The sequence below is a fragment of the Embiotoca jacksoni genome, unplaced genomic scaffold (genome assembly GCF_022577435.1).
Source record: "Embiotoca jacksoni isolate LCO1_2020_lvr unplaced genomic scaffold, fEmbJac1.0.p SCAF_15, whole genome shotgun sequence".
NCBI classification, from domain to species: Eukaryota; Metazoa; Chordata; class Actinopteri; family Embiotocidae; genus Embiotoca; species Embiotoca jacksoni.
In genome coordinates, this window is record NW_027185285.1 from 582924 (window position 1) to 605975 (window position 23052).

The following is a 23052-nucleotide window of genomic DNA, read 5'->3' on the forward strand; positions in this document are numbered from 1 at the left end:
AAAACTATATTTTCTCACAGAAAGTGAGGAAAAACAATAATTAAAGATAAGATTTTGCCTGAATTATGTACCAGCAGAGGTACTAACAAGTCTTATTTTTTCTATAATATTCACAACACCATGTCATCAATTGAAATGATTTCATATTTTTGAGGCTCTCTCTAGATTTGATGATCTTATTGAGACAAAACAAAAATGTATATTAAAATATTATTTTAATTATGAGCAACTCATTGCAACAACCACCCAGTTGGTCGATAACTAACCATTTAGCATAAGAAAAGCTACATGTCACCTTCCTTACACCACAGCAGAGGCACTCGGCTTTCATTAAATAATGATGGTAAATATAAACTGTAGAAAAGTCGTTATGAAGTACCAGCATTCAGGTGAATGATCGATAATAAAATAAACATTTCAAAAGGGTGATGGCAGCCATGACAGAACATGTCAATCTCTGATTTTGATCAACATGACGGATTAGTTTGTCCTTTTATTCCTCAGCTGGTTGAACGAGGGCAGCCGATGGGAGTCTAATACTGATGGGAATGGAGATGTCTGTCTGTCTGCGGACGGGTGGACGTTCTTTTGGTATGTTTTCATGAGAGGCGTGGGACAGATGAGGACGGATGTCAGTCTGCAACCTCCCCGGTGTCCCACTTAGTTTTGGGTTCCTGCCACCATTCAGCCAAGAAAGACTCCTCGTAGTCCCCCATTCCCTCAAACTCGGCGTCAGGATGCTCCGAGCGAGAGGAGGCCATTTCTTCTGGACTCACAATGCCCTAAAATTTAAAAAAAAAAGAAACCACAGTCAGCAACAAGCGAGCCATTTCATTATCTTACTTTTTCATTCTATCAGGCAAAACGGATCTGTCTCCCTTTTTTATGCCTGTAAATCTGTCACATGTGCACCCTGTAATTCGGCCTGAACTTTCACAGTCCTCCTCCCCTCTCTCAGGTCCAGGCAGCTTGTCGAGCAGGGAGGGGCCAACCTGAGTTAAATAGATGTGGCACAGCCTCAGTGGCCGACACTTCCCAGCCACATACCACACGCTGCTGGCGGAAAACACAGTTCCCTCCCACCCTCCCACCCCCCACCCCTTCTTCCGCAACCTTCACCCCCTCTTTTTCCCTTTCATCCTTTTTTTTTCTTTCTCTTGTGCTCTCCTTTCCGGATCTTCAACAGCAGCTTGAAGTCCTCCAAAAGTAAAAAGTTTTTTATTCCCAAACATGTTTTAAAATACTTCAAAAAAGAATAAAAATGTGGACATTTCTATGAAGGCGCAAACTCCAATTTGATCATCCACCTCAGTTGTTGTTCTGCCAAGTTAAAGTGTCACTTCGTCTTGTCTAGTCATGCACAGTTTGGGTTTTATCTGCTGAGGTTTTGAGATGTCTGGATCTGAAACCTCTGTCGCCAGCCGAGCACAATGAAGGTTGATGGAATTTTGTTTTGCGCTGTTCAAAAATTATCTCGGGAAGAAATTTCTAAAGGCTTTATCTGTTTAGATCAGCAGAGCTAGATACCGTACGACAACGTGGATGAAGTAAAAAAAAAAAAATATGTCTTTGGAATTTGTCTGAACTTTAATCTTTAATCTGTCCAGAACTTTTTTATTCTATGAAGCAGGTTAGAGCATTAACACTTTTTTTTAAGTAGTAATACTTTTTTTTTTTTAAGTGAATTATCTAATAGAATATAAGAATAGAAACCACACTCTTGCTCAAATGAAAGATGCAGCCACAGCAATAAAACACAGCGTTTCTCAATACACCCATTCGGTCTGGTATTACCAACCCACCCATTGGTTTGTGAGCATTTCAATCAAACCAGCCGCACCCCTAAACATACCTCTCTTTGAGGCTGAATATCTAACTGATTATGGAATTATTTTCATAAGAAAACTGATCTGACGGAGTGACTTTATCTAATGAAACCATAACGACTTGTGGAAAAAAAAATGAACCGACTTTGTATTTCATGGGAGAAGTTGGGGCTTTTTCAACAGGAGACTAATGGAGACGGAGATTTTTTCCAGTCAGCCCCTAGAGGCCCCTAGTGGTATTGCACTTTAAAGACACTTCTACATTGTCTTCACTTTTTTGACAACATTCGTTTCTATACAGTGTCCGGGTATGACCTGAGAATACACCTGAACGCCTTTCGAACTGGGAACCTCCCACTAAGAAAGCGGGAGGATTTTGAGAGCTTTGAGAAGTACATTCGACATCACAAAACGTGAGGTGTCAAAAGTTAAAAACAGCAGTAAATCAGAGGATATATAAATGTAGTGTACAAATACTATTGATCTTCTGAGCGCCGCTCAGTCGTTGTGTTGGTTTATATGGATTATGAGGAGGTTTTCTGTATTCTGACAACAAGAACCCAGCAGATGTTCTGGGAACGGCCATGTTGCCTGTTTGTTGACCTCATTTGAATGCTCTCAACTAGGAAGCGGGACATTCCCAAATGGAAATTTTCCCAATTACTAGCTGCTTTAACACACAATTATTTCGTCCAACTTTTAGCAGATGCGAGTGGTTAGCTGACTTTAAGATTTTTCTATAATCGTGCTACCCTAACACAATGTTTTTGCATTTACTTTCACAAAATGTACGTTTTAGATTTTTGCAAGTTATGTGATTACTCCGTTTTTGTTTTTTTGGGGGCGGAGTTTGCACCTATTTAACAGAATACGATTTTCCCATTATTTTAATGCACCCAATCAAAAGCTAGGTGTTGTTGATCAAACAAACACATTGACTCGCCCCTTCAGCAACTGAGAGAAAAAAACTATCGTTTATGATATTAAAGCACATCTAAAGCAGGGTGACATAATCAAACTAAATCTGACTTCAGTGGACTTTAAGGTCACACTGTCACCATGCTGCTCAAACACAACCTGTGTGCTGCGTGTTTGTCACCATCAGTAAAAACTTACCTCATCGTCTGTTTGTAGGTAGTTCAGTGCAAACTCCAGCATCTCTTTCTGCTTGGTTGTCTGGTTAAAATACCTCAGGGCCTCCTACAAAATAAAAGAGACATCAGCTCATGTGTTGACTCGAGCAGCAGGTGAGAACAAGCCAACACTTTTACTACACGGCGCTAAGCAACACAACTGTCCTGCTGGGTTTTTTTTTTTGTTGTTGTTTGTTTACTGCTTCCCCGCTCAGTTTTGAAGCCTTTTACAGCGGTACCAAATATATTTGAAACTAGGGCAGCTTCAGAGGGCAGAGAAGTTTATGGGCTCCACAGAAAACTGCCACACTGCTGCTAAATCTACACATGCCGAAAAACACAGAAAACAAGTCTGCCTTTACATAACTATATGACTCTCTAACTACCACCCTGACCATGTGTTTATGTTCACACAGAGACCGCTTTAGGCTAACATTTGCCTGCTTTGCTTTAATATGGCTGGTGAGAACTTTGCTGACACTGAGGATCTCCAACCTTTGATAAAAAAAAAATAAAAAATAAAAAAAAAGTTTCCTGAGAGCTACTCCTGTTTATTAACGTTTATTCACATAGCTGAGCTCCACCCAAGGACTTGTTTCGAGTCACGACAATCCAAGCAACATCAGCTGAGCATCTGCTTCAACCCGCAAAGTCCTGGAAGAGCAGATGGATGAGGGACTAGTTTACTTACAGGCCGAGGCTCAAAGTCGTTCTCCTTGAGGCCCCACTGCTCCCGGTAGAAGCGATAGTACGCCACGTTTTGCTGCATCACCTGGTCTTTGGAGTCAAACAGCATGTAACTGGCTGCGCACGGAGCAGCGTTCTTTACATCATTCACTGGAACGCATGACAAAAAAATACATCGAATTACACACCGCTGTGAAAGACACAGCCTAAATCCAGAGTCTTTGCGAGAGTTCTTACATTTATAATATGAAAACTGGAGGTAGTGATACATGGTGGCGACAAACTTCTCCACAAAGAAGCCTCCGACGTTGGGTGTCAGGTCCTCCTCACATTTCACCTTACACTTCAGCACATCAGTGTAGAGATCTTGAAGGAAGCGGGAGGGAGAAAACCTCACTTTGTGTCAAACGTACTGAACCGAAACTGCCCCCAAACTTCTCCCTTCTTACCTGCCAGCGTAGGATAGAAGTCTTTGGACTCCAGGATCTCATACGAGCCCTCGCAGCTCGCCAAGCAGAGGCTGTATATCTCAAAGTACTGCGTGATGGCCTGCTCCATGTTTCTGGCGCTGCTGCTGAAGTCTTCACTGTTGTAAAGCGTCACACTCTTGAGGAAAACACTCTGGGTAGCAAAGAGACGCGTGGTTAAAAAGCAGAGTTCAAACAGGACGGCTTTGATTGGCACACTGTGGCGATTTCGGGCTACCAACTTCGTACGGCTGCTCCTCGTGATCGATGAGATGTTCCTCCACGTCGAACAGCGTCTTGTAGTAGTTCATGTTCTTGGTCAAATAGGGATCACTTGGGTTCTTCTTCAGGAAGGTGTGGGCAGCTGCCACGGCCTTCTCCAGGTTGTTAAGCTGAGGGAGAACCGACACAGACCAAATCAAAGGACATCGCAGCTATTGGATTCACAGGTGTGTATTTTTAAGGTTTCTCAAACGGCATCTTTCTCTCTTTGTTCCAACAAATCCTGGCAGATGTCGACCACTGATGTAAGAACTCAGGATTTATTGTCCAGTGAATCAACAGCAGACGAATGTGATGCTGGTGCCCGATGATGAGAGGCATGACGGGTAAGTCAGACATAAGATCTGCACACCGCACTGCACACCTGTTGCTTGTTTAGGCAGCCTTGGAATTGTTTTTTAAGTGGCTGTAGAAAGCACATGTCTCTCCTCATAGAATGCACCTATTGATATTGCTGATAAAGCCAAATTTTTTTATTTGTTTAATGACATTAGACTATCAGTAAGTAATGTGAAAGTCATGCAAGTCCTGTGAGGCTGTTTAAGACCACATTTATTGATATGAGTGAGTGTTTCATTACCCAATGTAGAGCTTTGACCTGCACATTTTCTGAGAATGTTCACACACGTTATTCTGGTGAGGAGCGTCAGTAGCTTCCGAACAGCAGCCAGGTTGAAAGGGTTTCTGATGGTGATTGTGCATTTCATTGCACCGATAGAATGAAAGTTGTCAATCTGCAGAGCACCGGATTATTAATATGACCAAGCGTGATTTTACGCACAAATTTAAGACGAGGCAAAAAAAATCCCAGTTTTTGTCGTGTAAGCAACCTTCGTCCGCATCAGTCTGTCGGACAGAGAAGAAGAGGGGGATTGTTTTCAGGGGAACACTGGAATAGACGTGGCAAATGCTCAACTCCTGCTTGGTCGGCAGGAGGGCGCAACAAAGCAGCAGGGAAATTATACTCCTCATCTCTCCGTTTGGAAGTTTCCTCTCGGTGAGTCAAACCGACTGAGTGTGCCCCAAGGAACCGACAGCAGACATTTTTGTTGTGTAATTGCGCCCGTTACGCACAGTTATGATAATATAGCCGACTGTGCGTTCGTTTTTACTCATACTCCACTGAGTTTATATCAGTTTATAGCAAATAAATCCGACTTATCTACTCTGCAATCACTTTTCCATAAGTTCTGGAGTGTGCTGTGAGTTTGGAGTCAGAGTGACGTGTTTGGTTTAAGTAGCCTATTTGGCACAACTTTATCTTTAGTGTTAGAGGCCCTATTTATTTTTTGCCAGACGTGTGGCCACAACACTCGCCACATCGAGCCCTCGGTCTCACCTGGTAGTATGCATACTGTATGTACCGATACGGTATCCTTTTCTCGAATGTGTCCAGTAAATCCCTCTGCGGGTACTTGAGGTTAAACACGGGAAAGTCTGTCTTGCACTTTTTAAGGCACTTAGCCCTCAGCAGGATGTGGCGCACGACGCGGAGGCTGCTGTCGACCAGCAGGGTGTCGTTGTCCCGGCTGACGGAGCTGCAGTTGTGGCTGCAGAAAGCCTCGCTGTCCCGCAGCAGCCGGTGGAGCCGCAGGCTGAGCTCCAGGAACTTGATGCTGTCTGCCCAGTTTTTTGCCCCGTACTGCTCCAGCGCGTAGTTGTACGTGGAGTCCAGCGGCATGATGTCCTTCTGAGGGAAACTTTTAAAGCTGTACTTCTCATACTGAGCCTCCACCAGGGCGGGGACGAGGAAGGCCAGGCACAAGCTTCTCAGGAGCATCATCACCTCCACCGGCACCGGCAGCAGTCTGTCCGTGTTGGGAATGGCTCAGGAAACTTATTTACCAGGGATTGCTCATGTCTGGCTGCACGTAGGCTGTGAAAGCCCTCTAGAGCTCAATGCCGGCAATGAGATCTTCTGGTCAAGACTTTCAAAATAAAAGCACTACTAAACTATTGCTCATAAGGCTACAACATAAGCTTATTTATCACATAACAATATTTTTTTAGTTTTTTTTTTTTTACTTTTAGCTATTCTTTAAAGCATCCAGTAGAGCTTTAGATTATAGTGTAATCAACCTTCTACCCTTATAACCATGCACACATGGTTGTAACTCTTTCCTCAGACAACCTTTGTATTTGCACACAGTTTGTGTGTGTGTGTGTGTGTGTGTGTGTGTGTGTGTGTGTGTGTGTGTGTGTGTGTGTGTTTTTATCCCTCTAATGAAAAAAGTAATGCTACAATGTAGGTGTGGTTGCTTTTCAGTTTAATATAGCTTTATTATGAAAATTATTATTTATAGCTGCACCTGACAAAATAAGACAAAGAAAACTGCCAGCGCTGGCAACTTTAAGTATTTTTCATTTATAAAAATTTCCAAAGTATAAAAAAAAACCTAACCAACTCTGAAAGGCAACTTTTTACCTGCAGCTGACAAATGCAACTCCTGACAATTGCAACGAAGACTGAGCTTCATACTTCCGGTGTAAATGGTGATAAGTCTGGTTTGCTTGACTCAGACGGCACATCGCGAGTTTGGAGCTCAAGAAAGAAAAGTTTTCTTCAGTGTTTTCCGGGGTCGTCACATCCAAACAGACCCAACAGCAAACGGAACAAAATTGAACATGAATCTTATTGTCATATATTTGGTTTTAATAACTTGGTCAATTTTACTTGAATCTCTGACGCTTTTTTTTTTTTTTTTTTTGGGGGGGGGGGGGGGTTGACATATTTTAAAATACATTAACTATCTGAAATATTTTTGTAAAGAGTCGTTTTTAGCCTGGTTAGATTCCTACAACATTCCCAGCTAACTGACAAGCTGAGACATGGACCGGCCAAACCCTTACCTCAGCAATATTTAAAGCCCTTTCCACTTTTTTTTTTTCCTCTTTAAGAGCTCCGCAGGCTGCTGGGCAGTTGCCTCAGTCAGATGGTTATTAGGACCCGGAGGACAAAATGAGGGAGGCAGATGTGTTCCCCAGCGACTGTACGTGCCATCATAACTATTTAGGCTATATTGTAACATGCAAAGAAAAGACTCGCGGTATTTAGCCTGACACACTGAACTGTGACACCACATGGAAAGTTCAGAGGTTGTAACTTTGGGATCCTTTCATACGTCAGTAAATAATAGGGCCAGGCCTCCGGGCCAGGTTTTACACGTTTGCAGCATTCCATTAAAAAAAAAAAAAAAAAGTGGGTGGGGGCCCCGGGACGGCTCCTCCTTCCCCTGCAGCTTTCTGGAGTGCAGGGCCCGAAAGATGCGACAAGCGAGCCAGAAAGTGGTGGAAGCAAGGCCGGAAGTACGGTCGATTATCTATTCAGAATAAAAGTACAAAAATTAAAAACGATCTTCTCAAAGGCATCATACCTGTTTGTTTTTTGTTGTTGTTATTTTTGTTGTTTTTATGTCAGGGTGTGCACTTTGCTGAATTTTCTCCAGCTGCTGCTTTCACTGGAGTGGCAAAACATGTATTAATGACCAGATTGGATTACGTTCGGTTTATAAATTGCATTAATTCAGTGACACGTTTCCTATTTTCAGAAGCAATCAGCTTCACGAGCTCCTTGCCATGTGCCATACTTTGATTTATGATACGTTTTTTTTAAGTTATTATAATCACAATTACCTGATGACTACTTTAAGATGTCAACATCGCTGTCTGTTTGTTTTCTCAATCCAACCCGTCGACTGCATTTTTTTTGTCTACATTTATTGAGGCTTCATTGGATCCTCACTTTTTGACTTTGACTCACATCTTTTATGTATTTAGGTGTACGCTTCGTCCCCATTAGATGGCCTTAATGTTTATAGTATTTTTAATATTGCATTGGATCGTGCACTTTTGCTGCTCTAATAATTCTATTTCCAGGCGTTGGGTCAATAAAGTTAACCATATTTTATTTCACAATAGGGTTATTGGCATAGACTGTTCATAAAAGTCGTGGGTTATGGGTCAGATAAGGGGGACACAGACCATTTGTATTTGTAAAACTTTTTTTGTTTGAGCAATTCACGTTTTGCATCTGCACCTTTCTAGTCAGAAGTCTCCTTCGGTAAGTTGTGCAAATATTTTAGCAATTCTGAGGTAGATTTCGAAAATTCTAATTCACACCACTTCGACCTTCCGTCTTAACATTAAAATGTAATTATCTTCACAGTTCATGTTCCAGGAAGGGGCTCTTATTTTGGAAATCGATAACCGGAAGTGGCCGGTTATTGTAAGTGGCGCTTCACAGCGCGACCATCTCGGACTTGTTGCGGGACTTTTCCTACAAGTTTCCACTTCTTGAAGCGTATCACGCCGTTGGCAGACGGACTCTTTTCTGCTCTGCTGTGTTGGGTTTTTTTTTTCTTCCAAATGGCTTTCCTTTCCCATTTTGCGCTGCTGTTGTCCCTCCACGTAGCCGCCGTGACCTGCAGCCCCGGGCCCTTGGTGGATGTGGCCGTGGATCGGTACGACATACCGAAAATTTGTCCTCGAGAAGTGCAAACAGACGATTTTATCCGGTATCACTTTAACGGCACCTTCGACGCAGACGGGAAGAAGTTTGACTCCAGGTGAAGTTACAGCGAAATGCAAACAGCATCGTGTCAATTAACGTCGTTTTGTCTTTGAGAATACAGCTCATTTTTAAACCTCACGCGAACGGCGTGATTTTCTATTAGCTGGGACAGAAATCACGTTAACTCATAAAAAAAAAAAAATGATCCAGAGGTGCAGTAAGGATGCAGTTTAGAAATCCTGCACTCGGATCATTTACCGCAGCTGCAGACGTGTCAATCGCCTGGACTCTCTCACCTAAAGCTGCAACATCACATTAAATCACAGCTTTCAATCACATCATTGTTTCAGAGTTGTGGGGTTTTTTTATGGTTTTTTTTTTTTTTTTTTTACAGTGATTTAGTATCTATAAATTAATTTTGGGTGGATAAAAGAGCCACTTTTTTTTAATGATTTATTTTTTTATTTTTTTATTTTTATTTGTTGCCATCTTAAACAACCTTTTTTTTTTTTTTTTTTTTTTTTTTTTTTTTTTTAAATGAACGTATAAGGTTTGGGATGCATGATTTTAGTTTTCTACAGATATCCAGTGTGCCGATATTTTCCAACTACTTTGGCTGATGCCGATTTGATATATATATGCATTCGCTTTCTTTGTTCTTCACAACTTCGTCTTCATGTTTGGGATGAAGGTGCCAGAGATGTGCGCTTACATTTGCAGTGTGGTGTGCCTCCCCCCCCTTGCAGGACCGACGCTGTGCAATCGTTGCGAATGGAAACTTTGCTATTCATTTGGGAGACTTTTAGAGAACCTCCACACCGCTGCACACATTGCTGCACCCTGTGGGGACATGGCGCCAAGCATCGAGTTTAAACACGAATATTCAAGCATGAATAAAGCATCATTTTTCTCAGCGTGTCATTTCATTTTTTTTTTCATCCAAAACAAAAACAAAACAAAATTAAATCATAGCAAAAAAAAAAAAATCCAAATATCTTCTTCTCGGGTTAAAATGATTTCGATGTTTCCCTTTTCCAATTTTTGCAGCCATGACAAAGGCACCGCCTTCGTCAGCCAGGTGGGCCTGGGCAGACTCATCACAGGGATGGACCGGGGTCTTCAGGGCATGTGCGTGAACGAGCGCAGGAGGATCACGGTCCCCCCTCACCTGGCCTACGGGAGCATCGGAACAGGTGCAGACCGACGCGACAAGTGAGCAGCCCTTTGCCGGTGACGTCGTCTGTGCCGCTTTGTGCCAATCTGTGCCGCTGGTCCGACAGGTGGTGTGATTCCTCCCGACGCCGTGTTGGTGTATGACGTCCTCCTGCTGGACATATGGAACGCCGCGGACAATGTCCAGATCCGCACGCTCAGCAAAGCTGCGGGCTGCAGCCGCACCGCCGCCACGACGGATTTCGTCCGCTACCACTACAACGGCACCCTGCTGTCCGGTCAAGCCTTTGACTCCAGGTGAGACTGTACCACTGGACCTGCAGCGTGTGCTCCTCTATTGTTTTAACGTAGGAACTTACAAGGCCTGCGTCGTTTCTGTGCTTGAACTGTGTTTAATTCAGCTACTCGAGGAATGTCACCTATGACACCTACCTGGGACAGGGTGACCTCATCAAAGGCATGGACAAGGGCCTCCTGGGCGCGTGTGTTGGGGAGAGGCGGGTCATCATCGTCCCACCCTTCCTGGCGTACGGAGAGAGCGGCTATGGTACCGACTAATATTCAGGCTTTAACTTTTTTTTGTTCTGTTTTTTTGTTCACCTGTTGATAAACTATAAACCACAACCACTTAGGAATTCATTTTAAAATAATCTGTTAAAGTTCTGACTTTGTTCTCTTCTATTATAAGTATTTCTATATAAATTCATGTTTTTACATACTTTGATTGACTTGGATCTGTTGTGCTAAATGTCAGAAAGTTTCAGAGGTGATGGTTGTGGATCAAAAACCAAAAACATGCATTTACAAAGATGCACCTTCGTGCCTGATGATTTCACGTTTTGTAGTATTTTGCGTTTGTTGGGTGGTAACGTTACACGCTTCCTGTTGTTCATCTTCGCTGCCTTGTTACGGAACAATAGTGAGTCAGTTTTGCACTTTTTTTTTTGCAGGATAACTTTTCATTAGCATTCACTGTAAACTTTTTCCACTGATGAAAATAATCTCGTAACCGTGTCAGTACATTTACATAATGAATGTGTGAAGGGGGTGTCCGCATCTTCTGGAGAACATTTAGTCTCATTTCCTTTTATTGTCAAGTTGTTTTACCGTTTCAGAGTTGAGAGTTGGGAAGGTGTGTTCAGGTGCTGGATTATTGCGCAATATTACTGTATAGAATAAATCCAGTATGAAATGATCCGTAAGGGGGGGGGGGGGGTCATCTCTGTTGTGGTCTCACTGGGAGTTTGATGGGGGGGGGGGGTCAAAGTTTAAGTAAAAGTCGAGTAATATCGTTACTGTTCTTTGTTGTTGTCTGTAATGAATAATTGATTACAGTTTTCAAAGAACTCGGCCGACACTGTATGCAGACACGATGTAAGCGTGTTGCTCTCCTCCCAACAGGAACTCAGGTCCCTCCGCAGGCTACACTGGTGTTCGAGGTGCTGATGGTGGATGTGTTCAACCCCAAGGATGACGTGACTGCGAAGGTGAGGGAGGTGCCCAAAGGATGCACCCGCAGGACGGCGAGCGGAGATTACATCCGCTACCACTACAACGGCACCTTCCAGGACGGCACGGCCTTCGACTCGAGGTAAGCCCTGGAAATTTTGTAATTTTTGCAGAAAGTAAATAAAAGCCCCATCAAGTTGAGCTCTCACTGCACCGTGACGCTTCCTCTGACAGCTACCAGCGAAACAACACTTACAACACTTACATCGGGATGGGATACGTGATAAAAGGGATGGACAAAGCCCTGCAGGGGCTGTGCATGGGAGAGAAGAGGAGGATCACTATTCCTCCTCACATGGCCTACGGAGAAGAAGGAGTTGGTGAGTTTGACACGGTGCATTTCGGTGTTTTTTTTTTGTTTTGTTTTTTTACAGGCACCAGAAATGGAAACAACAGGATCACAAAGTATTGTTTATGTTTGGAACACTTCCCCGTTTATTTTTGTATTCACTCTTTAGGAGACCTCATTCCTGGCTCGGCTGTACTCGTCTTCGACATTCACGTCATTGATTTCCACAACCCCAAAGACACGGTGAAGATAAAAGTGACCCACAAGCCTCAGCAATGCAACCTGACCAGTGCAGCCGACGACTGGATCCAGTACAGATATAACTGCTCCTTGATGGACGGCACGCTGCTCTACTCTTCGTGAGCGCCCTCTGCTGTTCTCTCCGCTACACTGCATCCGCCGCCTTTCATGCATGTAATCACTTACCACTGAGGCATTTCAGTGCACTACAGGCAAATGCAAACGTAGCGTTCATGTGTCCATGGCAACAGCACGCACACCTGCACGGCCTCAGAGATTTGTATGCACGAAAGAGTTTTTATTTAGCTTTCCGTCTGTTAAAAGTGGTGACGGGTGATGTGTCACTTTGCAGGGATCATTACGACTCGCCTTCAATCACAACTCTGGCAGCGAATAAGGTGATCCTGGGTCTGGAGGAAGGTCTGAGTGGCATGTGCATGGGCGAGAGGAGGGAAGTGGTCGTTCCTCCCCACTTTGGGCACGGAGAAAACGGAGGTCAGTCATCCCAAATGCTCGGAAGCGTAAACTTTCTTGGTGGCCTGTCTTTAAATCATGTTTTGTCCCCTCTGTCTGGGCGTCTCCAGCGGGAGCAGTTCCCCAGAGTGCGGTGCTCTTCTTCCAACTGGAGTTGGTGGAGCTGCGGAAGGGCGTGCCGGAAGGCTTCATGTTTGTGTGGCTCGGAGACGGGCCCAAGCACCTCTTTTCTGCTATGGACCTCAATGGGGACAAAATTGTCCCTCTGGAGGAGGTAAGCAGACAAGCAAACACATTTTTTTTTTTTTTTTTTTTAAACAATTTGGGCACAAGTGAAAAACACTTCCTAACGGCGTAACTCCATCTCCCGTTTCCTCCAGTTTTCAACCTTCATCACGCTCCAAGTTAAAGAGGGCAAAGGTCGACTTCGGCCGGGGGTCGATGCCGACAGCATTATTAAGGACATGTTCAATAACCAGGACAGAGACAGAGATGGGAAGATTGTAGAAAACGAACTGGATGAGTCTGAACGTGTGAAACGAGACGAGTTGTAAAGGGGACACGTACGTATCTGCGGTGGTAAAGAGTCGGGGTCACGGTGGTCGGGGTTCTGCTGTCGTCTTAGCAACTAGTCAGAAAATGTTTCAGAAGTTGAGAAACGCGATTGAGCCTTTATTTAAGGTGTCGGTTTGCCGAAGTCAAGGTCATTTTCGCACCTGCAGGCTTTTTCACTGCAGACATTTGGACTTCTAGCAGGTTTCACCCGGCACATTGAAAATAGCTCGGTAAACTTTCAGAGTGACTCAACATTCACATTAACAACAACCTGAGCTCCAAAGCAGCTAAATGGAATTCAGCCATCGTTCAATTTGTTTTGTGTTTTTCCTGCTTTGCTCTTCATTAAAGGTGAAAAGATCTGCTGCGGTAAAATGGTGAATGGAAACATTCATCTTCAGAGAGGAGGCGGTATGTTGTGCACAGGAAAGTGTTTTAAAATGTGAAAAAGGGAATATCTGTTGTGTTGAAAAATGCACATTTACATCATCTTATTTGCTTTTCTAAGCATTTGGGCTGTGCCCAACTTGCAGAATATTCCTAAATCTATTATAGAAAGTTATGTATTAAGTGTTTTGTGATGGATAAAGTAAACTTTTATAATAAAAAAAAAAAACATTTGGACTCTTTTTATGTACAGACCTTTTTCAATTAGTCTGGTAGATTTTAGTTTCATGAGACTTGAAGAACAAAAACAGGTGAAACCAATCTTTATTTCAGACAAATGGAAAACGCATGAAGAGGTAATGAGTTCGGACAAAAGACAAAAGTTATGACTTTTCGTGGTGCATCGTCCACAAATGACGGACAAAAAGTGAATTAAAAAAGGTTTTGAATACTTTGAAATCCAAATTGTAAAGGTTTTTAAAAACATCTGTTGCTGTTGACAAAAAATGTCTTTCAAACCAAATTAAGTTCTGTCATTTATGTTGTGCCCGTTTCTTTCCCTTTGTCATTACATCCTATATGAAAACCACAACTGTCTGACAAAAAAAACAGTCTTTCCCCCAGACAAATAAAAAAAAAAAAAAAAAACACCCATAACCACATGCACACTTTACATACGGTGGCCAGACGATGCAAATTTTGGCAGCCACAACGAACACGATGGTCCAAAAGCAGTTAGGCCAATAGACAAAGATCCATGAGGGTGATGTGGTGCCAGCTGCTCCGGCAGGGCGATCTGTGCCTGTAATAGGAGTCAGTCAGGTGTGTGTAGATTTTAGACATTTTTTTTTTTTTTTTTTTTAAATAACCTTTAAACAATCGTAGCTGGTTCTCAGTAAGAATCCAGCTGTCACTTTGTGAGCGTCGGCCTCCTCAGCCGACGGCCCCGGAGTGTGCGATTCACAATTTACAGTTGCCGGTGAGGTAGAGGAGCACGGCATTAGGGACCTCCAAGGTTTCATCCTTTACCAGCACAATATCATACGAGTCCAAGTACGACTGCTTCCTCTCCTCCACCTGAGGGGAAAACAGAAACGACGAGGTGTGTCGAGATTTGGTGGCTCCTTTGTGCTCTTATCCAATCATTTTGATGATGCATGCTCGATATTACATTACATTTCATTTCATTTAGCTGACGCTTTTATCCAAAGCGATACAATAAGTGCATTTCAACCATGAGGGTACAAAACCCAGAACAACAAGAATCAAGAAAATACAATTTCTTCAAAAAAGCCAAACTACAAAGTGCTATCAGTAAGTGCCATTTGAAGCGCTACTAAAGTTCTCCTGTTCAAGGTAAAGTCGGAAGAGGTGTGTTTTTAGTTTGCGGCGGAAGATGTACAGAGTTTCCGCTGTCCTGATGTCGTTGGGGAGCTCATTCCACCATTTAGGAGCCGGGACAGCAAACAGTCGTGATTTTGTAGAGTGTTTAGCTCGCAGCGAGGGAGCAACAAGCTTCTTTTTTTTTTTTTTTTTAACTCACCTTGTCATTGAGGAACCCGATCTTGAGGATGTTCTCCATGTCCTGCACGCCGTCAGCCATGGTCAGATCTCCCAGAGAGTCTCCCATCAGCAGCACGTTGGGTCTTGTCCGCAGCTCCTGGAAATGGCCGGTGTTGAGCAGCGCTCCTTCCCTTTTATTGTAGATGTGAATCAACTCTCCCTTGAAGGCTCTCAATACCCCCTGTTTACAACGGAGGGAGACAAATTATTCTTCAAATCCCGGCCGCGGGCGTCGAACTGTCGCTTGCGGACGCGGAAGACTCACGGTCTCATCGAAGTCCATGTAGTTGGAGAAGACTTTGACGTTGGGGTGGAAGACTCCGGTTTGGCGAATCACCTCCTCCAGGATGTCTCCTATTCCGGCGGAGAAGATGAGCAGAGGGACGCTGTGCTCGTGCAGGTGGTCGAAGAAGAGCTGGTAGCCCTCCCTGTTCGAACATTCCCTCGTTATTTACAACGCGCGAACCGCCAAACAGATCTTCTGTCGCCGAGGCCGCTCTTACCTCAGCATGGCATCGGACTCGCGCACCGCCACGGCCAGGAGGTCTTTCCTGATCTCCTGCTTCACCAGGAGCTCGTGAGCTTTAGTCCACCTGTGAATTGTTTTCAAGCACGAGGAAGTTTAGAAATACCCTCCAACACCTAAAAAAAAATATATTGTAATATCTGCGTGGGATACTCACCACTCCACCATGAGAGGCAGCTTCTCCTCTACTGACCGTGTGCAGTCGATCTCTATGGGATAGTACGTGTTCAGCAGCTCTTTCAGCTGAGGAAGGCAAGTATTGTGAAAACTAAGGGGTCAATAAACAAAGATAAAACATGCCTCAAATAGCCTCACAGACGCACACTTGACAGAGATTCAGAAAAAGCCAACAGGGTGCATATCAGATATTTATTTTTATATTTATTTATCCATTTTAATTTGTGTGTTTACGATAATAAAACATCCAGACGGTCGAAACATTTGCAGTATTTTTTTCTTGTAATATTTATGAACAAACGTGGAAAATATTCCACACTGTAGATTAAACATTTTTAAACACAATTTAACAGCAAGAGGATTATTAGAAAAGCCCTTCAAATGTCTGCAAGTCAAAGATGATCAGGCTGTTTGCATGCTTCCATCATCATCATCATCATCATCATCAGCCACTAGCTGGCAGGCAGGTTAAAAGTGCAAAGACTGAATAAATTAGTGTGCGTTACTGTTTATGAAGCGTTGCAGAAAAGCATTATAAATGTGGGTCAGTTATAAGAACCAACAAGAAGATATCTCTTCAACGGTTTACATTGGAGCAAAACTAATCATAATATCTCCCATTGGGGAAAATATGCTCAAAAATGTCCCATCTTCAGAGCTTCCAGACCATTGTAAGGCTCAGGTGCAGCAGCCAAGACATTATGGACACCAACGAGGTCCAATAAACGTAAAAATCATTGTGGGGAGCATCAAAACTAACTGATTTTTTTTTTTTTTAGAGAGTTGTCTTTAAGCTTTTAGGGTGTTGTTTATTCATTATCTGCTCGTGTTTTTCCAAATTTATGGAAAACTTTAAACCGATTTGGTAATAATAATAATGATCAAACAGTATATGAAATTGCATATTTTTGTCCAGTTTTCCACCGCGTTTTCGACAATAGTAACACTTCTAGAGTTAACTTAATAAATATAATCCTAACAGTATAAAAACGGTTATCCTACCTTTTCTTTGCAGTCATTGGAGATGAGTTTGCTGTTGTCAAGAATATCTGCAAAATAAAATGAACAAAATTTCACAAGGCTATTAAACATTTAGTCAAAACTCATATTCACGCGCAGGACAACCTCAGACTACCACTTCAGGTTGCTGGTGTGTCTTACTGTGACAGGTGGGACATCTTTTTCCGTTGTATGCAAATCTTGTTAGGGTCATGTCAAAATCTGAGATCACCTGGGTCACACACACACACACACACACACACACAAAAAGGAAAAAGATTATTCACATGTGCATGTTTGTGAAGTGCTGATTGTGTTTAAGAGGTCAGGATACCTGCAGGGTGTTGGAGCCAGCCTTCACCATGGACTGCAGGATCTCTTGTACCCGCTGAGGGTCCCTCATACACACCGAGGGGTTGGACAGCTCCGGGATCTGTGCACACAAAATGCATGTCAGTAAGACAAAAAAAAAGAAAGACGTGGCGGATTATTCAAACATTTTAAATTTGGAGCTTCCTGACAGGTGGCCTCGTTGATAGCACGAAGCCCGACAAACAAACGCACCATTTAAACTCCCCCAAACAACTCAAGTCAGCAGCAAAACACCGACACTTGTCGCGGGAGTAATAGTCAAATTGCTGTTCTGTAATCTACGGCGATAAAAAAAAATAAATAAAAATAAAATAAAGAAGCTGACAAAGAGAACGCGTTAAATAGGCACGCTTCGGTTAGCTGGTACACAAGCTCGCTTTTTTTGTTGTTTTTGCCCATTCCTCTATTAAAAATAATAATTAAAAATAAAGTGAATAATCTCACCATGTTTCTGAAATGCGTTGCCGATCCGTTGAGGTATATTTGACAAAAAAAAAGGCGTCGGTTTCCGTTGAAATGTAACGCTGCTGTGTGGACTAGTGAAGCATTTATGCCAGCTCGAGCAGCTCTGCTGCCTTCCGGTACTCTCCGAAAGTGTCGGAATTGTTTGGTAGTGCCACTTAAACCACAATAGAAAAAGGGTTTACGGTTCTAGTTGCGTTCACACGACCTTGATGTTTACGTTGGCCGCGTGTCATGTGTGAAACCGTAAAAAAAACAAGTATGGTAAAGGTGAAGTAGATGAAGCCTTTTTTTTTTATTTACGTGGCTAAAGAAGAACACGTAAAAGCAGCCATGGCACTTGCGTAACTCGAAGTGCGACGGTGGATACTCTTCCCCTCAAAGCAAAGGCACCGATATAAGGTTCCCATCAGTCACTCCCACTACGAGACCCTTTAAATATTGCAAAACGACAAAAAAAAAAAAAAAAAAAAAAAAAAAAATACAGACGCTGTTTACAAAGATGAACCAACACTCCAGGATATGTTCATATTTCAAATTAATGAAGCAGAAATATGTTTCGATCATTTAATATCATCCGAGTGTGTTTCAACTACTGTTGTCAACACTGGAGCATGGTCTCAGTTTGGAGCTTCTTTGTGGGACTAAGGAACAATTAACAGTAATTTAACACTGTTTTGGGTATATTACGTATGTTGACACTAATATGTATCACTCTGGTAAAGTCCAATAAAGCAATGACACACGACATGTGCATCCATCTGTCTTACAAAACACCTTTAATTGCAAGTGATGACATTTGCATTTCTTACAGGACACAAAGTTAAAACTATCACATGCAAAGCAAATTACATAGCTTATTTCAGTTAATATTCGCAGTGCTATTCACGTTGGTCATAAAGTGGAAATGAATATCATTTCTGCGCTCTGTAACCTTGATGGTATAATAAGCGCTGCATGGGCAGGTGGAATCGCTGAATGTCAGTCACAACACATTCGTATAATAATCCCTTCTGTTACACTCCTGATAAATCTGATTCCTTTTTTATTTATTTTTTTTAATTTAATCTCACTTCGAAGTCTCTCTGGTGGGAAAAAGGAGACCACAGAAACAACACACCAGTCTCCATTAAACACCCAGCTAGAGGTGAAGTACAATAACAGGGTTTTACAGGACATTTAATGTTGGAAACAAATCCGCCAATGATGAGAGGACACCTTGTTTTTCTTTCGTAGAGGATCAAAACTTACTGGCTGGAAACTGGCAAAAACATTACAATCACCTCGTCCGATATGAGACAAATAAAATAAGCAACGTCAAAGTGCAGTGGCAACTTAAATGTCATATGCTTCTTTAAGACTTTACAAACAATTAGATGTCAGAAAGTGCAGAACCAGAGAGTTTTTGTCATTCTTTGCGGAGCCATGAACAAACTCCCACGCACATACACACATTAATTACGGATCTTTCTAGAATGAATGGGAATACACCGAGCAATAGACTACCAAAGTGCAAATGAAAGGAATGATAGAGCCATTGCCAATGATCGGTGCTTGATGCTGTGGCAGAGCAGAATGTTTCAAATGTTAAGTGAACTCAAGAGGAACGATTTCATCACACCGTGTCACATCTTTTGGGATATTAGAGCTCTCTCTCGTCATCTCGTCTCCTCGGAAACCTGCAGAAACGGTGTTACACGAGCAACAAAAAAATGACAGGAATATACGCTGTACAACTGCTGAAGAGAAACGGCAAATCTAGAAGCCAACTAGTCTACGGGATTTTTAAACAGCCTCTCCGGATCCGTTCATACTTAGACGTTGAGGCTGTACGTTAACGAGCGGAGCTATTCTAACACAGCAATTATGATCGAGGTTAAGACTTTTTGGACCGATGGATGTTACACTTGCATGAGGAGATTGTCACAGTGTTATAATGGAATGCGACTTCATCAAGAATGTAGGAATGCAGTTATTTCTAATGTCACGTATCCTTCCCAGTACTGGCACACAACAAAGGAATGTAAAATATCCATAGAAATGTATACATATACAGCTTTATAATATTTATGTACAAACAGATAAACAGCCTCTCTACCAACAGAAATGACTAAAGGATATTCAGTTGTTGGCTTCTATATAACACTCTTATTCACATGTTTACATTTCGCCGTATCCCTCCTCACAGACCTTCTGGTGGTCAGCACGCGCCTGCCCACACACGTCTCATGGCTTCCCACGAGTCGGCCATCAAAACAACACAGCATGAGAGCTGATGGCACATTGTTCAGTTTCGTGACATCCAGAATGAGAACAACACAAGACCCGCTGCAGCGCGGTATGAATGAATGGCGGGTGAGTCGACAGCGGCTGCAGAGGAGTGGTGGTCAATCCTCGGACCGAGCCGCCGTAGTTCTCGGATGGAGTCGACTCGCTCAACACTCGATCTGCGACTGCAGCTGCCGGCGCAGGGTGAGGGTGCGCCGGTGGAGCTGCTGCATCTGCTGCATGCGATCGCGCTGGCGAGCCAGGTTCTGGGGCATGGGGTACCGCTGGCAGCCGTACAGGAAGCGGTACGGGATGCGCACGTGGCAGGCCGTAGCTCGACAGCGAGGCTGCGGCATGGGCGGCAGCAGCATCCACCGCTTCCTCTCAGCGCAGTAGCGGTAGGCCTCCTTGCGGTACTGCTTGTCCACGTCGTCGCTGTTCTTCCAGCCTCCGATGATGAAGACGTCCTCATCGAAGTGGCAGATGGCGGCGCCCTCGATGCTGGTTACCTCCGGTGGCAGGCTCTCCAGGATCTCATCAGAGATGCGCGCGCTTATCTTCTGCTTGGCAACCTCGTCCCGGACCGTGTAGCTCTTGGGGCAGCAGGAAGCCGTGTGGTAGAAATTAGTGGAGGCCACGGCCATCTGAAAGATGCAGTAGTTGTCGATAAGAGGTAGGGAGTCCACATCCTGCCACTGGCGGCTCTCCGTGTCATAGCGAGTGGTCACCGTCTTCAGTCCGTCCTCGTTGTCCGTATCGACGGGCGTGCGAGCCGTGACGTACACGTAGCGGTCCTCCACGCTCACCGCCTTCACATCTCGCAGGATCTTGGGGGCCGATTCCAGATTGTGCCACTTGTCCTGCTCCGGCTCGTACACGCTGACATCCTTGAACCCCGGGCTGAAGTTGCCGTGGCCACCGATGCTGTACAAGATATCCTTAATGCAGGTGAGGCCAAAAGAGTGCTTGCGTGTGGTCAAGTTGCTCACCTGCTCCCAGGTGTTGCGGTTCGGGTTGTAGCGTTCTACCGTCTTAGCAAAGCCCGGCTCCATAGAACCGGCTACGTAGACGTGGGACTCTGTGGCGGCGATGGCGTGGCCGTCCAAGTGGTTGTGGATGTGCGGCAGGTTGATCCAACGGTCCTCGTAAATGAAGTAGCCCACGCACTCGCTCAGGTAGTCCCCTCCCTCAGACACTCCACCCACCACCATGATAACGTCCATGTTCTGGCCAAAGCGAGGCTGAAAAGAGGCCATGTGGGAAGACCAGAACTCCATATCAGCCGACTTGAGGTTTTCAAAGCGAATGGCGTGACCCTCCACCGCCTCCGACACCAGCCGGAGACAGGCCTCGTTGGCGGCCACCAGGGCTTCGTTTTTCACCACCCTGGTCAGGAAGGTGGGCTTGATCTGGGGCAGCCTCAGGAGACGAAACAGCTCCTCGAAGTAGCGGCTTCGCTCGTCCGGGTTCTTCTGCACCCACTTCACCACGGCCTCGAACAGCACCTCCTCAGAGTCCACCGTGATCTCTGCGTCAGACAGCCAGTCGCGGACCAGGTGAAAGGGCAGCGTGTAGAACTCCTCGTCCTGGATAACCTTGTGGAAGTTGCGGCGGATCATGTCGGCAGCCCGTAGAGCCAGCTGGTCCAAAGTGTACATGTGGGCCAGACTGTGCACTGCCACGCAGTTGGTGAGGCTCAGCTTCTTCTTCAGGAACTCGCCACAGAAATCCTTCAGCTGCAACAGGAGGAACCTAACACAAAGTAAACAGTAGAGAATACAGTATAGTGGGTGAAATAGAATGAGCAGCTCCGGGTAACTAGATAATACTATTATGTTTCAACTGGATATGCCAGGTCAGAGTTTGTTTTCTGCAAAGCAGTGCACAATAACATCCCTTGAAAGCAACAGTGCAGACAGAAGGCCTCATTTGACTATGTGACTGTAAACAGATCATACCTATCAGCCAGCTCCAGTACTTCATGCACGTTGCAGGTGCTGACATGTATTTCTCCAGTGTACATGTACTGAATGACACTCTCCACCGTCTCCGGGTCCGGACCCAGCTCTGAGCTCCATTCCTTCATGTCCACCCGTCCGGACAGGGACTCGGAGAACTGGCCCCCCAAAAGTGGGGTGAAGTAGTCGGTGGCCGCGGCCAGTACGGACCTGTGGGCCGAAAACTCACAGCTCTGCACGCTCCCGGTGGCCGCCCCGCTGCTGAAGGCCAGCGTCACGTCGCAGAACAAGCCCTGCTTCCTCTGATCGTTCTGCCGCCGAGACAGTTCCGAGCAGTGGGAGGAGGAGGTGAAGTCCTCGGCCTCTTCCGCGTCCCCGTCTCCGGCAAGCGCGCTGGGTGTGACGGTACCGCTGCTGCTGCCGCTGCTGCTGCTGCTGCTGCTGCTCCTGGCGGAGTCCTCCGGGTTGGGGGCCGCCGCTGCCATTCTGCTGCCGGCGCTGGAGGTGAGCAGTGGAGGGAAATTAAGTGAACTAGTGAAGGAAAGGAGGCGACATACGCAGCCACACATACATGGAGTCCAAGTGGAGAACGAAAATGAAGCGCGTTTCGTATTCGTCGCGTCACATCCGCCACTCAAAGGGAACCATGTAACCTAATAAACAATCTCAAATTACTCACTGTTCTTTATTTTTGAAGAAATTTCAGTGGTAAAACACAATTTTTTTTAAAAATAATAGTTGTTTTTTTATTCAAAATTAGTGTTAAAGTTTAAACTAGTGTTATGTCAGATATATCATAAAACACAACTATCACATAGCACATAAACAGCCATGGGCGTAACCACGGCCTTTTTTGGGGGGGAGTAGTGTCCCCCCAATACAGAGAAAATACCAATCTTTCCCCCCAATATAGAGTAGAAAATATGTTAAATATTGTATCATCTTATAAACACCTTTCAAAGGTTCTGTCTCCTGTTATTTGCCGTTTATTTTCAATTCCTCCCTCCCCCATCGTTAAGGAAAACCTGCGTGACTCCCCCCTCCCAATGGTTCACTTGGATGCGCCCATGCTCATTCCTTAGCTCGCTATCGAGCACCGGACGTCTGGGTTTAGTCATTCAGTGGAAGTGAAAAGGAGGAGAACAGTCACGTTACACAATAGGACTTAAGACAATTTTTTTTTTTTTTTATCAGA

The 23052-nt window shown here is 44.4% G+C and overlaps 4 protein-coding genes across 5 annotated transcripts; 1 reads left to right on the forward strand and 3 right to left on the reverse strand.

Annotated features, from left to right (window-relative positions):
• Nucleotides 1–198: 198 nt before the first annotated feature.
• Nucleotides 199–6285, reverse strand: p3h4 (prolyl 3-hydroxylase family member 4 (inactive)). The gene is made up of 7 exons (XM_069148641.1): nucleotides 5735–6285; nucleotides 4356–4505; nucleotides 4096–4267; nucleotides 3884–4012; nucleotides 3651–3796; nucleotides 2943–3026; nucleotides 199–782 (listed from the first exon to the last, which is right to left on the reverse strand). Exons 1-7 carry the CDS (start codon nucleotides 6176–6178, stop codon nucleotides 633–635), a joined length of 1275 nt encoding a protein of 424 aa, XP_069004742.1. The 5' UTR covers nucleotides 6179–6285; the 3' UTR covers nucleotides 199–632.
• LOC138197753 (peptidyl-prolyl cis-trans isomerase FKBP10-like) lies at nucleotides 4700–13772 on the forward strand. Of its 2 annotated transcripts, XM_069148639.1 has the most exons (11): nucleotides 4700–4721; nucleotides 8807–8960; nucleotides 9953–10098; nucleotides 10186–10375; nucleotides 10480–10625; nucleotides 11480–11669; nucleotides 11762–11907; nucleotides 12046–12235; nucleotides 12469–12611; nucleotides 12701–12864; nucleotides 12971–13772. In XM_069148639.1, the coding sequence occupies exons 1-11, from the start codon at nucleotides 4703–4705 to the stop codon at nucleotides 13142–13144; spliced, it is 1662 nt and encodes a 553-aa protein (XP_069004740.1). In that variant the 5' UTR covers nucleotides 4700–4702; the 3' UTR covers nucleotides 13145–13772. The 2 variants fall into 2 exon arrangements, with proteins under 2 accessions (XP_069004740.1, XP_069004739.1); XM_069148638.1 differs by lacking the exon at nucleotides 4700–4721 and having other exon boundaries at nucleotides 8626–8960.
• Nucleotides 13773–13838: 66 nt separating this feature from the next.
• On the reverse strand, nucleotides 13839–17979 carry LOC138197755 (cytosolic 5'-nucleotidase 3-like). The gene is made up of 9 exons (XM_069148642.1): nucleotides 17614–17979; nucleotides 17132–17230; nucleotides 16960–17029; nucleotides 16801–16847; nucleotides 15779–15864; nucleotides 15599–15688; nucleotides 15361–15523; nucleotides 15076–15276; nucleotides 13839–14609 (listed from the first exon to the last, which is right to left on the reverse strand). Exons 1-9 carry the CDS (start codon nucleotides 17614–17616, stop codon nucleotides 14493–14495), a joined length of 876 nt encoding a protein of 291 aa, XP_069004743.1. The 5' UTR covers nucleotides 17617–17979; the 3' UTR covers nucleotides 13839–14492.
• Nucleotides 17980–18393: 414 nt separating this feature from the next.
• klhl11 (kelch-like family member 11) lies at nucleotides 18394–22468 on the reverse strand. The gene is made up of 2 exons (XM_069148643.1): nucleotides 21858–22468; nucleotides 18394–21651 (listed from the first exon to the last, which is right to left on the reverse strand). The coding sequence occupies exons 1-2, from the start codon at nucleotides 22424–22426 to the stop codon at nucleotides 20067–20069; spliced, it is 2154 nt and encodes a 717-aa protein (XP_069004744.1). The 5' UTR covers nucleotides 22427–22468; the 3' UTR covers nucleotides 18394–20066.
• Nucleotides 22469–23052: the final 584 nt, after the last annotated feature.

Coding starts and splice junctions, on each gene's coding strand:
- p3h4 (XM_069148641.1), bottom strand. CDS start 6,178: ATGATGCTCCTGAGAAGCTTGTGCCTGGCCTTCCTCGTCCCCGCCCTG. Junction 4,268..4,355: donor ACGAGGAGCAGCCGTACGAA/GTTGGTAGCCCG, acceptor TTTGCTACCCAG/AGTGTTTTCCTCAAGAGTGT. Junction 3,027..3,650: donor ACGACTTTGAGCCTCGGCCT/GTAAGTAAACTA, acceptor TTTATTTTGTAG/GAGGCCCTGAGGTATTTTAA.
- klhl11 (XM_069148643.1), bottom strand. CDS start 22,426: ATGTGTGGCTGCGTATGTCGCCTCCTTTCCTTCACTAGTTCACTTAAT. Junction 21,652..21,857: donor GTACTGGAGCTGGCTGATAG/GTATGATCTGTT, acceptor ACTTTGTGTTAG/GTTCCTCCTGTTGCAGCTGA.
- LOC138197753 (XM_069148638.1), top strand. CDS start 8,761: ATGGCTTTCCTTTCCCATTTTGCGCTGCTGTTGTCCCTCCACGTAGCC. Junction 8,961..9,952: donor GGGAAGAAGTTTGACTCCAG/GTGAAGTTACAG, acceptor CAATTTTTGCAG/CCATGACAAAGGCACCGCCT. Junction 11,670..11,761: donor GGCACGGCCTTCGACTCGAG/GTAAGCCCTGGA, acceptor TTCCTCTGACAG/CTACCAGCGAAACAACACTT.
- LOC138197755 (XM_069148642.1), bottom strand. Junction 15,865..16,800: donor CCAATGACTGCAAAGAAAAG/GTAGGATAACCG, acceptor TGCCTTCCTCAG/CTGAAAGAGCTGCTGAACAC. Junction 15,277..15,360: donor ACATGGACTTCGATGAGACC/GTGAGTCTTCCG, acceptor CGTTGTAAACAG/GGGGTATTGAGAGCCTTCAA.